Here is a 16,890-nt window from a genome sequence, read left to right on the forward strand (position 1 = left end):
CAGTAAGGGTTTTTAGGGAGTCTGCGTCTGGACAGTTCTTACGACGCATTAAAAGCCCGCGGCACTGCTCGCTAGTGACACGTCACAGGTGTGCTGGGGCACGCATTCCAAGTGCACAGGTCCTGGCCCTGCTAAATGCTGGTCACTCCCTCCTCCCTCTCACAGTTAAAGTGTGCATTTGTCGTTACACTTGTTACTACTACTACCCTGTTTCTCAGGACAGAAAAAAATAACACAAATTTTAATTATTTGAGGTTTACGGTTATTTGGGTTATGGTTCGAATGAATTTTATTACTGTATACCACTACTACTATTATTATTATAAATGCGGGGGCAGGGGTGGGGGAAGGTCCTGTGGTTTTAATTCTATCAACTCTTGGTCACACAGTTTTCTCTTGCAAACTTGCTAACTGAAGCTAAACTATCTCAAAATCCCAGCTAAGCCCTATTCAAACTAACATTCTAAGTTGGTAGAAATAAAACTGTTGGAAAATCAAAAATTAGGCAAGGCTATACGAGAAGAAAGGTCTTAACTACAGGCCTAGGAAATTAGAAACTAAAATGATAAAAAGGATAATTATATACATATTTCATTCTAAGACCCATTTATGATACCACGTTTGCACTATCGCCCTGCCTTCTAAAATCCTCCTCTTTCCTGAACTGAAATTTTACTAGTATGTTTTATCTATACTCACATCTAAAGTATCTAGTGCTAATGACTATAATATAGCCCTGGCTAATTTTGGCTTGTGGAGGGGGGAAGAAAGCCTCCTCCAGAGAACAGTAAGAACACAAAGTTCGCAGAGCATAAAAATCAGAGATGCTTCTCACGCATAAACGACAGCAAGCATTCCTTCGGGACCAAAACAGGCTCTTGGCTATATCATTCTCTCTATTAAAACACAGCGCTTCAGGAAAACAGCAGGCCACTTACTTCTTCATTATCTATTCCCTCGATCTGTGACTCTCCCCCTCACCTTCTTACCCACTATTAAATAGTGATACACACTATTAAATATTGATAAAGAAACAACCAAGAGTTCATTATTAGTAAGTCTTACTAAATTGTGCTCATATAGCTAAAAATTAAGGGTCTGAAGTAATTAAACACTAGCTCTAAGGATATCTTCCCTGCTCTGCTTTAAAAGGTTTACTAGTCATACGTCCAACATATTTTAATGTCTTTTTAAAAATTAGCATCTGATAGATTTAGTTATGGGAGTACAAATGCTCCCTTCTTAACCACGTGGTAAAATGATTTCTTGGGTAGGAAATAAGGGATATTTTGAGCAAAGAGCTACTGTGAGACACAATTAAGTGAATGGATTATAAATAGACTACACAAGAGCTTTAACGTAGTGCATGGTATACAGAAGATACTAAATAAATACTTGCTAAATGAATAAAGATTTTAGGAAAGGAGGCTTTATAAGACTAAAAATGCCTAGAAAAGGGCTAGTAAAGGATTTAAAGGAAGGATTCTAACATTCCAAAAAAGGGTAGGAGGCCTAGTAATTATAAGGAATAGGCTGCTGCTAGGTGCAGTTGAGTTAAGATAAAGTAGAAGTAAAGGTTTTTGGAAACCAAATCCAATAAAAAGCCAAAGTATAAAGGGTATATTTCTACCTACCTGCTATCTCCTTATTTTCTCTATCTACCTACTTCCTTCCTTCCTTCCTTCCTCCCTCCCCTCTTCCTTCCTTGTGTCAGACTAATCTTACCCATAAGTAATGTGACTTGGGGAGCCTTTGTTCTAAATACAAACTATTCACTCACCATCTTTTCTTTTCATATTTTTCTTGTAGGAACTCTTTCACTTTTTGTGGATCCCTGAAGTCTGGAATTGCTGAAGATCTATCATCAAATAATCCTAGCCAAATCTGTTTACAGACCTTTGGAAAGAATTAAAAAAACAAAAGTGTTAAAAATCAACATCTTCACTTAATGAAATGTTAAGGGGAAAATTATGATCCTCTCAGAAAACTAACCTAGTTAATTGTAATAATATTGCTTTCAATGAGGATATTTATCACAATGAGAAATGAAGACGCAACCAGTGAAGAAACTAAATTTATTTAAGCATGTCACAGTATGCAGTAAAATCTTAGCAACAGCATCATAAAGAACAACACCTCATAGGGAAACAAATAGTGAAATGGGATTTAAAGAGGACTCAGGAATTTCTGGTCTGGGAAGGATCATGAAATGTAAGCCATCAGCACAGCCATGTAACCTTTATGAACCTCAGTTCCCTGACTCCAGAAAACAGAGGAACTGGGCCAGTAGCAGATCCCTGACAGGTTTAAAAATCAGCCAAAAAGAACGAATAAAAATTACTGCGATCATAAACAATTTGCTATTAAAGTATAACAACAGTAACAAAAATATAAGGCTGATACAACTCTAGCTTTACAGCTGCCTCCTATACCCCTCTCCCACCATGGCTAAAACATGAGAATCTGAGATATTTAACTTTTTAGACAAATTAAAGAAATGAAATGATGAAGGACTCAAATAGAACATAAAGAACATAAAGAGAATAAAGAAAATTTGACAAAATGGTCTTTATCAAAAACTGCTGCTCTTCAAAACACTAAAAAAATGAAAAGGTAAGCTACCAACTGATAAAAAGTATTTGCAGAACAAAAAAGTTCAAAATATAAAAAGAATTCTTACAACTCAATTATAAAAAAGACAAAAAAATTTTTTTTACAAGTGAGCAGAAAATTTGGGACACTGGCACCAAATAAGCAGCCCAATGTCACTAGTCAGGTGGAAAACGCAAATTAAAACAACACGGAGACCCCACTGTATAGATAACCACAGATACCACTAGAATGGCTAACAATAAGACTAATATATCACTGTTAGTGAGAATATTATTCATTCGTGAGAATGTGGAACAACTGGAATTCTCAAGAATGTAAAACGGTAATGGTATAAGCACTTTGCAAGAAAGGTGTCAGTTTCTTAAACCACACCTAGCATATGGCCCTGCCATTCCATTTCTAAGTATCTACCCAAGAAAAATAAAAGCACATGTCCATACTCAGATCTGTACACAAATGTTCACAGCAACTTTATTAATTACTCGAAATTGGAAACAACCCAAATGTCCACCATTAACAGGTAAATAGGTAAATCTGGGAATATCCAAGTAGAAGACTCATCAGCAATAAAAAGGAACTACTGATACAAGCAACTACATGAATAAACTCAGGATAATTATGCTAAATGAGAGAAGTCAGACGCCCACTCCCAAAAGTACATGCCGTATGATTTCAACTCTTTCAAATTTTTAGAAAATGTAAACTTATCTTTAGTGATAGAAAGCAGATCAATGGATGCATCACAAAGGGACACAAGAAAAGTCTTGGAGATGATGAAAATGTGCGCCATCTTACTGTAGTATAGCCTCGCATATGTCAAAACTCATCAAATTAGACTCTAAACATGTACAAGTTATTTACTTATTCCTCAGTAAAGCTATAAAAATTCAGCAAGTCTGAAAGTTTCCAAAATTATATTATTTTAAAGAGTAACCAATTATAACACTGTGAAAAGAACACAGTATCTCGCTTCAAAAAGGCTGACAAAGACTTGAGAATTCAAAGAAGCATTCTTCTCAAATCTTACCCGCTCACTGTGGGTGAGGGAGGAGGAGGAAGGACAAGAAAAAGGACTCTGCCTTTTCCTCTCCTATCACGTACTCCAAGCATGTTTCCCAACACTGCCTGCGGCTCCCAGCTGACACACGTGAGGCCGAGGCTACGACATGATCTCATTATAAACACATTTTGGAGGCAAATCCAGAAAAGTGTAGACATCCAGGAATGGTAATACAACTTACTACCAGAAATGCTACAAACCCTGTAGAGCATTGGTCCCCAACCTCTCTGGCACAAGGGACCTGTGCTCCTGTGAGAATCTAACGCCTGAGGACCTGAGGTGGAGCTGAGCTGCAAATACAGATGAGGCTTCCTTGCTGGCCACTCACCCCCTGCTGTGCAGCCTGGTTCCTAACAGGTCACAGACAGGTACTAGTCCGTGGTGGTGGGGTGGGGGGTGTGGTAGGGAACCCTGCTCCAGAGGCCCGTCTTTGCCAATTAATATCTAGCTACTTAAAAAGAACCGCATGGGACTATATCCTTAGGCAGAAACCTAACTAAAGATTCTCCCAAAATGTAATTTTAAAAGATTCTGTGGCTTTACAATTACATTCAAAAAAGGGAAGACTGTAAGTTTATAATTCTTCTATTTAAAAAATTCGAAACACGAAAACAAAAGACATGGTAGTCATTTGCCCACAGCCAAAGCATTATTATCTATAATTGACAGAATCAGTTCAGAACACGAAATACCGTAGACATTTCGTCTGGCATTCTAAACGCCCTATTAACTACCATGTACAATGTTTTAAACTAAGAATAATTAACGAATCATAAATAATAAACATACAAATAAAAAGAAGAAGAAGGGTTAAAGACAGACGATAAAGGTACTGTCACAGATGATAAAGGTACTGTCTTACACTCATCACGGTAATACAAAGCAAGACGGAGTCCTTGGTGCTAGACTTTATAAATATCTGACATTAGCAGCCTGTTGGATTCACTTAAAATCCTGTACTAAGTGCTAGTAGTTCTGCTCCTGCTCTCAGACAGGCCAAACTGCTAGGGAAAAATCATTAAGACTAGCTGCTTGTGCCCACTACAGGTAATGCTCTCTCACTCTCAAAGTTCCTTGATGTTCTTAGCCAGCTCTTATTTTTGACTGTTACCCCACAATGGCTATTTTCTATGTTGCTCAAAATCCTAACTATGCCTGCCACTCTTGGCAGTTGAATTTTACTCAAGTGAAGTGACTCTCAAAATGTAATTCCCCCGTTGCCTGGACTGGCAGTTTCTGAGTTACCTAAAAACTTGTAATGCAAAATTTCAGGAGCCACCCAAGACCTATGAAATCAGAACTTCTGGAGGCAGTGCCAGCAATCTGTTTTAGCAAGCTCTCCAGGTGATTGTGAAATAGGTCAGAGTCTGAAAAACAATGCTTTAGTAAAATCTAGGCCAGCAGATGGAAACTTCCTTTCCATATATATACACACACTACATATGGCTTTCAGCATTTCTCAAATTTACTTAGCCACTAAACCTGTTATTCAGCAAGATTCATTTCACAGAGACAGTGTTCCAAGGACACATCTGGGATAATGTCACAGTCTCTACATCCATCTCCTTGTGACCCATTCACATTTCAGTCCTTGAAAAGCTGGCTTCTGTTCCCACCATTCTACTAAAATTGCTCTTTCAAGTTTGTAGATTTGCCGATACGATAGAATCGAGTTCTCCTTTCTGCTTGTTTTATTTTTTGTTTTAGTAAAATAATAAACACAGTGCTGCGGTGCTTGTGGTAATCATGAGCCTACACCAGGGAGCCAGCCTGCCCGAGTTTGAATTCCAACTCTGTTTAATAACAGAACCTGCGCTTCGCAGGAACGTTGGAAAGATTCACTGAGTTAATATACGTTTTGCACCCAGAGCGGGCATATATAACGAACTTCAAATAGTGTTGGTTATTATTACTTCGGGGCCTGGTCTTGTAAGCGGTCTGAGTGGGTTACAGAGTGACGACGTAAGAAGCAAGGACTGCGCGTGGAGGTCTCGCCAGGACACAGGAAACACTCTCCCCTCAACCCTGCGGCAGACAGAGTCAAACGGGACAACCTCCTCTGAGTCTACAGGACTTTGCGCCTCTCACACGAAACCCATTACAAACTGCCTTACAGCAGAATTACTGAGCATGTGTCTCATTTACTTCTGAATTCGCCACAATGCTTAAAACAATGGGTAATGCCACAGTAATTGTTCAATAAACAGGTTGATAATAATCAAAAACAGATCTTATGGAGGAATTAAAAATAAAATCACACATCAGCCAAGAGAAAAAAATTCATGAAATTGTCAGAATATTTTTTTCCTTATTCTACTGCTAATCCACTTCAGAATTGCAATTATAATAGCCACTGACAGACTCTAAAATCTTTTAAAGTGTATTTATCAGTCAAGATTGCTATAGGAAACAGATGGCACGCTCAATTTGGGTAGTTTAATAAAAAGACTGTTTACAAACCGCAGGTGGCTGTGAGGAAATCCCAAGTGAGAGGACAGGCTCCCAGGGTTAGCAACAGCAGGGCCCAGCACACCCGCCCGCGGGCAGCACAGAGGAGGGGACGGGAGGGAGAGGTCAGCAGAACCTGAACTAAGAGGGCTACTGGATGGGCACAGTGGCCTTCAATAAAATGATGCAGCTCCGCAGCAGAAATCCCACAGGGAAGAAGAAAGTACCCTAACCTCTCCCTCCTTCCTTTCTTTGATCCGCTGACAATGTCCTCCATCATCAGGGCCCAACCAGAAGCCACGAGGCAAGAAAGCCTACTTGTGTATCTAGACAAAGCAGCTGCCTGGAGCCAGAGCACGGTAAAGACTAAAATAAGAAGGGCAGGCGGAAGGCATCCCAACAGAGCACCCAAATCATTGTAACAAATATATGCTGTGCAAGCAATTTAACGAACTCAATTATGAACACCAAAAATAGGAAACGGCCATAGTGATTCTCAATTACTCATATATAAAAGGGTAAGAAAACAGTGTTGTATCAGGTTTGAGAAGGAAAATAGGTAAGGATAGTGATGATATATGATAGTTTTGTAATGCTCTGAGGGACAGCAAAATAGAGCAGAAACTTGCTGGAATTGGTTTTTACATTTACTCAGGCAAACCCTTGTTTTCATAAAAAGGATACACAGAATAAACAATGTGAAACGACTCTGCTTGCAGCCTCTAAGTAGAAAGATATAAAAATATGGGAAGGACAGAAAAATGCTCTGGAATTAGAAAATCTTTTTTCATTAAGCCAATCTATATACATCCAACTAGATTTCACACTCTCTTTTTTGTCCTTTCTCTGACTGGAAAGATGGAGGATTACTGCCTCCATCTGTATGTAACATAATTACATTTCATAATATGGCCCGCAAAATACAGGAATAATAGGAAACTTAAAGAATTACAAAATTCTAGAAACAAGTAACTAATATCCACTTCTTGGAGGCAGAAAGTAAAAATGAACAGAAATAAATATTAACAATTGGGAAATACCATTAGAAGCTCTCTAGAGAGCTACCATGAATTTATACAAAATTCTATTATCAACATATTATTTTGCTCTAAAAGGAAAATTAATTTTTTTACTGTAAATTACTTTTCTCTAAAAATCTACAATCAGAAAAATATCTCATATTTTCATGTATTTCAATACATCAAATACTGCCATGACCTAAGTTAATTATTGGATAAACAAGTACATTATTAACATTTCCTATGCTCATCCAGCCTACATTAGCGTGATTATGCTAATAGTTGTAGACCACCAACTGATAGGTGTTTCTCAGTACTGGGCCATGTAAAGAATCTATATGTATACTCACTAAATGCTTGAAGAATCAAAAACACTATCCATATGCCTTATGCAAGAGAAATGATTGGTCCTGCATTTATATACATCTTTTTAGGTATGTGTTATGTGCCCTTGAGGTGGCTCTGACGCCTGATGACCCCACAGATGAGTGATGTCCACAATGTCCTGTCCTCAATGGCCCTGCTCACCTCATACAGGCTGCTTCCTATGGCTTCTTTTATGGAGTCAGTCCATCTCATATTTGGTCTTCCTCTTTTCCTGCTGCCTTCTATTTTTCCCAGCATTACTGTCTTTTCCAAAGAACTTCGCCTTCTCATTTTATGCCCTAAGCAGAAAACTTAATTTTGTCTTTTATCGGCCTTTTCGGTGTCCAACTTTCATATCCATACAGGGTAACTGGAAATCTTTTTAGGAATGTGAAGGGGTTCAAAGTCTGGCCACCCCAAAATATGCTTGTTGAGATGTTAATTTTAAGGTGATTATTAAGAAACAAAATCTCAGGAAGAACCTTTGACCCTCCCCCTTACCTGCCTAAAGGAATTAAGAAAGAAAAACCTGCTTAAAGGAAGGGAGCATCACCGTAGCCCCATAATACAAACGCGATATGGCAGCCAGGGAGAAATCTAGCAAAGCCTATCTCTTAGTCCTCCCTCTGTCCCACCGTTTCTGGGTGACCTAGCAAGAATTTGTTCACCACATATTTTGCTCTTTCTCCTCTACCTGTGAATTGCCTACTTTCCCTTAGAAATCGCAGACCCCTGCCCTCCTTTTCCTTTGTCCAGAATGGCACATAAACCTCAACTGCCTAATGAGTTTCAGGTCTCATATTCTCATAGCATCACTGCATGTACATCCATAATAAATGTTGGACATTTTCTCCTGTTAATCTGTCTCATGTTAATTCGATTATTAGCCCAGTGGGAATTTAGAAGATGGGAGAAAAATTATTTTTTGTGACCTACTACTGTATGGTTTTATAAAAATGTGCTAGCAAAAACTAGAACATATGTAACGGAGTCACTGAAAACAGGAACACACAGGCTGTACGTGCAGATTACTAAGACACCAGAGCCTTTGTGAACCAGAAACATATGAATACGTGAAAGATTATCGGATTTAAGAAACAGCAAATCCAATTTATTTCATCTCATTTTTTTACCTTAAGCACAAACTACCTTATAATGACTTCCTTAGCGTAAGAACCAAATTCTTTGTCAGGGCCTATTTGGCCTATTTAGCCTCCCCCGCTCCTCCCCTGCAGGAAGGAGTCAACCCCAGATGAACTCTCCAAACTCATCTTGTGTGATCATCACTCTTCCCCCACAGGCCTCCTCGGAAAGTCCTTCCTGACCCACCAATCCGGAGGGGCAACATCCCCCAAGCCAAACCTCAGAGTATCTATTTTCACACCCTTTATCTCACAATTTCTAAAGGTGAATTTCATGAGGCAGGAACCTTCTCTGATTCACCATTATTTGTACTCTCAGTGCCTGATAGAGCAGACTCTAAATAAATATCTGCTGCATGACTGAAAGCAACTTAAGAGCCCTGAAATATACATGTAGTAGAAATGATCTCTTTTCCCTCTAAAATACACTGATCTAGAATATTCAGCTTACCAACTTACTCATTCAGAAGTAATAAATTAACCGATCCAGAGTCTCATCATATATAGGCCAGAGGTCAGTAAATTACGCCTCACGGGTTAAGTCTGGCCGATGGCAGCAGCTGCAGCTGCAGTTTAAGGGGACATCGCCGCGCCCACTTGCTCATCTAAGGTCTAGGCGGCTGTGCTGGTACTTGCAACAGACACTGTATGGTCCACAAAGCCAAACATACACTAGCTGCCCCTTTACAGAAGAAGTCTTACTTACTGAAGCTGAGGGTCCTTCTGACTTTGATTAAATTTACTTTGAAACCCCAGCTCTAGAAATCATCTCTTTCTACACCCATCAGAGACCCAGCCTTCCCCCGTCCCCCAACCCCCGGATCATCAGCAACCCCGCCAAGCAGCAGAAGCCAGCAGCTCAGACCTGACTTATGGTCACACGTCCGGACCTTTAGCGAGCTAAAGATGACACCTTGACCTAAGTTATGTTTCGGTTCCTAAGTCCTAAGGTGGAACAACCCCCTGGCTACTTTCCCACGGACTGGACAGAGGGACCCCAGAAAAGACCTCAGAACTGTCCTCAAGATCTGAAGAAATAACATCAGCCTACCTCACCTCTAGCCAATCGGCTCCCAGCACAATCCCGAACCCTTAACCCACGGTGTCTTGTGATCTGTAACCTACGAGCCGTCGGGGACTTCGGGCTTTCGCGCCTTAGCTTCCTGTCCTGGACAGCACCATTCTCGGTGTTCAGCGTATCTCTGCTACCTCTGGGTAGACCGGCTCTCTCTGTTCTATGACATGATCTGCAGCTGAGGGTTTACGATGACACCACCCCAGCACCCAAGAATACTAACGATTTCAATGGGATAATAAAGAAAAGCCTGTTTTAGAGACTGGTTTTACAATGTGCATGGGGAACAGTGGAATGATGAGCATAAAATGAAAGAAGCCTTTCTTCCCCTGGAGGAAGATCTTGCCAAGAGTGAGGACTCAGGGCCAATTACTACATATAACTATTCCCTTGAGAATAAAAGAGAAAATGTACCAGATAAGTTTCAGGGAGCATTAATAGATATTTCACACTTGTTTTCTAAATAACTGATAAGTACAAAGAAATAAAAAGATAAAAGAAACAAATACTTGGAGCACTAGAGAGAAATAAAGTGCGGTGGAAATAGCAAGTGTCCGTGGGTTGTCAAAGAGAATGGTGGCATGACTGGGACACCAACCGTGGAGACTCAGTACAAGGCAGTATACACAACTCACGGCACACTCCAGACCTTATTTCACTTACTGTCTCCATGTCACATACAACTGAGTAAGGGTGTGAAGAACGAAAATTCAGCCACGCTAGGTCAGATAAAACAAGTGTAGGGGAAGCATACAGCAACACTTCAAGAACACAAGAGAAAAAGTTTATGGGAACCTGGGTTGCAAAGAGGAAGCCATCTGGGACCAAGGTGGTGGTCTGAGTGTCTGTTTCCTTAGCCCTCCCTTACTTACCTCCACCCCCAAACACAGTTTATCACTTCTGCTTCTCATACTATGTCTAATTCCTTCTCCTGCTATCTTAGTACAATTTTCTTTATTTGTTAGACTGCACATGGCCCAACTATACACTGCCTTTTCCATTCAAGTGATTTCGTCAAGTGAATCCTGCCTCCTGTGACCCTTACTTCAATTTTTTAAGAGTGTCTGATTAGCCGCTGACTCCTATGGTTAAGTGTCCATTCCTGGTCCAAGCAGCTCTGTGTTGTGTGTTTTGTGGTTTTCCCAGGGCAGGGAGCCTTCCCCCTTTCTTCCTTCAGTGAGAAACATGAGCTTGATAAGCACTCTCCACCCCTAAACACACATTCATTCATGAATGTGCATTCTAAATTATAGAATTTTATAAATGTAAGAGTTATTTTATCGTTTTGAAGCCACAGAAGTTTCAAGAAAAGTCATCAATTGCCCCACTTTCTCAAACTAAGATGACATGTAAATTACCCTGTATGGGTAACAAAAAGATTTGTTTCCCTTATTATTCTGTCTGCTATGTCTTTAACAAGTTTCCACGTTTTAGCTAGTCACATTTATCAATTTTTACTTTTTGATTTCTTCTACTACTTTTAGTGTACAAAGTCCTTACACATTTAAATGTTAAAAACATAGCTACGTTTTCTACTAATTTTTGAGGTAATCATTTCTTTGTGTCCACTTCTAAGTTTATACATCCAGAAACACTATAATTTAGTTTTGCCTGGTTTTTTAGTTACTAAATAATTTGTTTTACAGAAAAGTTACAAGTGTAGTAGAAAGAAGCCCTGCATACTCTTGAAGTTTCTAAGGTTAACATTTGCTTTATCATTCTCTCAAGATAGATACATTTTTTTCTGAACCACTTAGACATGAATCTTTACCTATAAATATGTACCTCTTAAAAATAAAACACTTTTGTATAACAACCATAGCAAAATTATCAATATCAGAAAATCAACATTTTATATTATCTAAATAATGTCCTCTGGAACAAAAGGAAAAGGCTCTCCTGGTACAGAATCCAAAACTGTCCTGCCTGAGTCTCCTTTAATCTAGAACAGTTCCTTAATCTGTCTTTGTCTTTCATGATCTTGGCAGCTTTGAAGAGTACAGGCCAGTATTATGTCCCCTAATTTTGTACTATTTTGTACTATGTCCCTTAATTTATGTTTCCTCATGATTCAATTCATGCTATACATTTTGGGGTAAAAAAAATACCATAAGTGATGTTGTACCCTTCTCAGTGCATCTTATCAGGAGGCACGTGATGTCAATTTGCCCTATTCCTGGTGATATCAACTTTGATGACTTGGTTAAAATTACCATAGTCAAGTCAATACTTTCTCACTTTAAAATTAATAAGTATCTTATAAGGCGATACTTTGAAACTATTTTCTAAATTTTTAGGCTTTAAAATTTTAACTCTAAAATTTTTCTGAAATTCATTTTGGTATACCATGTCATTTAACATTCTAATTGACTCTCCGTTTACTGAATAACCACACTGGACCAATGAACTTCATTTACTTTTATAACAACTTCATATACATATTTAAAATACATAAAGATTAGAGTACATCTCAGGAGCTAGTCCACAGAACTGTGCCGCATCTTGCACTAGAGTATGATTATTATTAAGTTAATACTGCACATTATTGCCTACAGAGATATATTTAATATCTAAGTAGAGCTAACCCTATTTACTCTCTGTTGTATAAATTCTTCCCGGCTAGCTTTACTTTTTCATTCTTTTAAATGAATTTTAGAATCATTCTCTAAAAAGGAAAAAAATTCCCACCAGTGTCTTAGTTCCAATTGTTCTAAACTTAACCTGTGAAGCCTCTTAAAGCAAAGCATTCTCATTCCCAAAGATAGTATGACTCTGATAATCAAGCTTACCAAGAAGGAAAAATTAACCAAAGGCTTATGTTTCTGTCTTGCTACAGAGTTAAGTTTTACTTTTTTTTTTTTAACATTTCCCATAATACAACTAGAACAAATGAGTAGTTGAGCAAGGGAGCAAGAATGGGCAAGCTGCTCTGTCCTATCACATTTCCTGTAGAAATGAATACTAAGAAGAGCTTACTTGTCTTGATATGAAATAAGAACTGTTTGTTGGTTATCAATGTTTTAGGGGCAGCATCAATACCTCTAACACCAACACTACTCATTCATTGTTTAGGTCAATCTAAGGCTCAATGATAAGTGATAGATCTGTACTGACACTCTTTGTCTGGTTGTCCTGGTGACTAAAGGCATGCACTTGCCAGGCAGCTGACTAAGGTTGGGAATGCAACTTTCTGGCTAAGAAACAGAGACACACTGGCCCAAACACAAAACAAGCCTCTGATGCAAACTTGACCTGTACCACATCCTATGCAAATCAATCATAAGGAGGAGAAGAAACAATTAACTTTCTTTGAACATTTGAAAATATATGGGTGGCTCACAGGTTAATTAAAAAAGAAAAAAGAACTATGCAGGCAAAGCTCTTCTAAGTAAAAATGAGATCTGCAGAAGAAGTGAACTTTAAGTAGGTTTCCAAAACAGATTATCCAAATGGGACAATTTGAACATCAATAAGAATAACTGCAACTGACTGAAACATATCAAATAAATAATTTCATAGTGATAGGACCAAAAAATCCTAATAGTTGGAAGATGCTATGGAACTAACTCATTATTTTGAAAACAGGTAAAATGATACATAAACTGAGGACCACAAATGGCTTTGTTTATATGCACTATATCTACTGATATTTCTGAGTCGTTTTAATGTACTTAAAGAATAACGATAAAACTACTGCATGTTGACGTAACTACCTTTTACGTATTTAAAAAAAGCTATATGAAGCTATATTTTCTAAAACAAAAAAATTACTGAAAAGAATGGCACTGTTTTATATTTTTGCACATTTCATTAACGCCTGGTTAAAGAGAAGACAGTGATTCCTCATCTTCTTCTGCCTTTTTACGTTGTGTAGCTTCTGGAAAACTCCATTGTATGCTCATGAGAATGGGAGTAAAAACAGCAAACAGCCTGAGAATTACTATTAAAATGTTCTGACCTTATGGAACTAATAATGTAAGGAGGAGGCATGAGAACTAAATGTTAAATCAAGCTATACTCAGATACTGCAATGTGCTGACCAGCCCCGCAGCCAGGCCAAAGGAAGATTTCTGCTCGGCTTACTAACCAATCATTTACTCATACCATGAAGGGAAAACAGTCTTCAAGTCAAACCTACATTTATTCCCTAGGGCCAAAATCCAGGAGGAAGCTGGAGACTGCCAAGAGGCATTCTCCCTATGTACGCATTCCTGTCACACTGCATACCCATACCATCACAGGAAAAGAGGTAAACAAAGTCTTCACACTGTTAAGTCATAGAAACTAAGAATGATACATAAACTGAATTCCCAGAATGGGGTCCCCCCATTGTCTTTTCTCTGTCTCTCTGACCTTCTCTACTCTCTCACTCTTTGTCTCTGAGAAGAGACCACGCTCTGTCTATGGAGCGTTATTCCTTCGCTAATAAATCTTCCTTTTGACTCTGATGTGTGCTTGGATTCTTTGCTGTGTTCCATCAAGAGCCTCTCTACCTCAGTGTAGGACTTGAATCTACTCGGGGGGGATTCACCCCGTCCTGCATCAGAACCCCTGAAAAAATCTCAAACATCCCCAACAGGTTCCCAGACTATTTGGAAAAATCACTAAATTAGAATATCACCATTTTACAATCTGTAATTAAGAGTTACTATTAGAGTAGGCATAGTTACTATTAACAGCTAACATAACCACACACACCTCCCAAAGTGCATCTCTTCATAAAAGAACATACCACCCAACCTATGAACCTCCCCTTCCCCAAATTAAATGTGAATCTTAAGCAGCTACTAAATTCAACTACCAATTTATAGGTAACTGAGATGGCAGAGGAATACTGGCACTATGTGGACAGAAGCATCGAGGTCCAGAAAATGGAAAACCGCTGACATGACTGGGCTTAGCGAGGGGGAAAGGGAAAAGTGAGGGGGAAGGGAGAAGAGAAGGGAGGCAGAAGGAAGGAGAGAGGGGAGAGAGGGGAGAGAGAACAGCAGCAAATAACCAGAGGGCAAGTTAAAAATTAAGCCGAGTAGGTTCAATCTCCAGGACTGTCAGAGTAGCTCATATTGAAACCCAGTTTTCCAGCAGAAAACAACTCTGGACACATTATAAAATCTATCAGAAGACTCATGAACCACCACAAGCAAACAGAAACTAGAGAGGAATTTCAAGAAAGAAATGATACTACCTATTCGCTGTTTTTTAAGGATCATCACTTGAAATCAGGCCTAAGCCAGTGCCATGCAGGGCTGCTAAAACTCAGTAGAACCCCATAAAGCTGAAAGACAGAGTTCACCACAACCACCACAACTGGAAAGCGAGGGGTAAATCCAAGGAGGGAAGGGATCAGAGAGTAGGAGCTATGAAACCTGTGTACAGACTTTGCCCAGACCGGGGAGCATATACAGGGCGGACTTCAAGCAGTTCAATTAAAGACTAAAGGGACTGAGTAGGGATTTTAGTTGACATCCACCAGAAGAAGCAGTTTGCTAAAGTAAACTAAACGATGAATAAAACAAACAAATAAACAAAACCAATACTTTTTGGAGAAACAAAAGAAAATCCAGAGGCTACACAAATACACCATTGCCAATGTTCTGAATATAATCAAAATCACTAGACACAAGAAAGTATGACCCATAATCAAAAACAAAGGCAATCAGCAGAGACAGATCTGTGATGATGAAGACTTCGCAATTAGCAGACATGATTTAAAGCAGCTAGAACACCTACACTGAAGAGCATCGAACAAAACATGCTTACCATGAATAAAACTGTATAACATCTTAGCAAAGAAACAGAAACCACAGAAAAGAACCAAATGCAAATTCTAGAACTAAAAAACATATCAAATTAACTCCAAAGTAAAAACTGGAGTTTGGAAGAGTCAGGTGGGAATAAATAGAAAATCGTCAATCTGAAACCTGGAGAGTGGAGATGAAAAAGGTAGTAAACTTGAAAATCGAAATCTGAAGAATAGAAAGATTGAGGAAAAAAAATAACAGAGCCTCGGGGAACGGTGAGACAATAACGAAATGACTAGATGCACACCGCTGAAGCCTCGAGTGGTGAGCTGAGCGAGCATGAAGCAGAAAAAAGTGAAGGAAAAATGGTCAAAATTTTTCTAACTTAAGACAAATTTATAGATCAAGAGGCTCAGTAAACCCCAATGATTGACAGACAGACACACACACACAGACACAGACACACACACACCCACCCACCCACCCATACATGGGTACATTAAAGACACACTCTGAAAATCAAAGCTAAAATGCTTCAACATGGCCTATCACTACATAAGAACAATATAAATATCAGATAATACTCTACATTCAGCACTAAACAAAAAAAAAATACCAAAATTTGTACAAAGAAGTTAAAACAGAGCTTCAAGAAATTTGCTTTAAATTTCTATTAGAAAAGCTCTTAAATCAATGACCTTAAGTTCTACCTTAACAAAGAAAAAGCAAGTAACCTAGGGTAAACGGAAGAAATAATAAAGATCAAAATTATTGTAGACCCTATAAATATTACAAAATAGGGACTACTTGAAATCAATTTATATCAATAAATATGACACTTTAGATAACTTGGGCAAATTCCCTGAAAAATATAATTCATCAAAACTGATACGAGAAACAGATAATTTGAATAACCAACCTGGTCACTTTCAGTCTCTGTCTCAGTGACACTCAGATCCCAATGCTCCTTTCTGTCCTCCCTGAAGGGCCAATCATTTCAATCTGAGCGGCTGGCCAAAAGTCACTGAGTCATCAACTCCCAAACAAGGTTCTGCCATTTGGTACCAGAAGCTGCCAGAGGGGACAGGGATGACAAGGGCAGAGTAGGAAAACCGAACTTGGCCTGGATGTCAAACAATGGTAGATCACTCACATGGGCCCTATAAAAACAAGCAACAGGCCAAATTTGGCTGGGTGGCCATGTTTGCCAACTTGTGACCTAAAATATGTAAAGCAATTTTTTAAAAAATGAAATTGGAAGACCTGCACTACCTGACTTCAAGACTGACTTCAACACAGTGTGACACTGGCCTAAGTACCAAGGAATAAATAAATGAATAGAGAGTGCAGAAACATATCCATACTTATAAGGTCATTTCATTTTTGACAAAGGCATTGAGGAAAGTGTTTTTAACGAATGGAGCTG

General features: G+C 38.8%; 1 protein-coding gene across 2 annotated transcripts in view; it reads right to left on the minus strand.

The window, feature by feature from the left end:
• AGFG1 (ArfGAP with FG repeats 1) overlaps positions 1-16,890 on the minus strand; it is a 63,467-nt gene that overhangs the window by 24,630 nt on the left and 21,947 nt on the right. For both annotated transcript variants that reach the window (XM_039855605.1, XM_039855606.1), the window contains exon 3: positions 1,781-1,896. In XM_039855605.1, coding sequence (XP_039711539.1) covers positions 1,781-1,896 — 116 coding nt within the window. The remainder of the gene's footprint in view (positions 1-1,780; positions 1,897-16,890) is intronic.

Source organism: Pteropus medius, unplaced genomic scaffold, assembly GCF_902729225.1.
Source record: "Pteropus medius unplaced genomic scaffold, Ma_sr-lr_union100, whole genome shotgun sequence".
Classification (NCBI taxonomy): Eukaryota; Metazoa; Chordata; class Mammalia; order Chiroptera; family Pteropodidae; genus Pteropus; species Pteropus medius.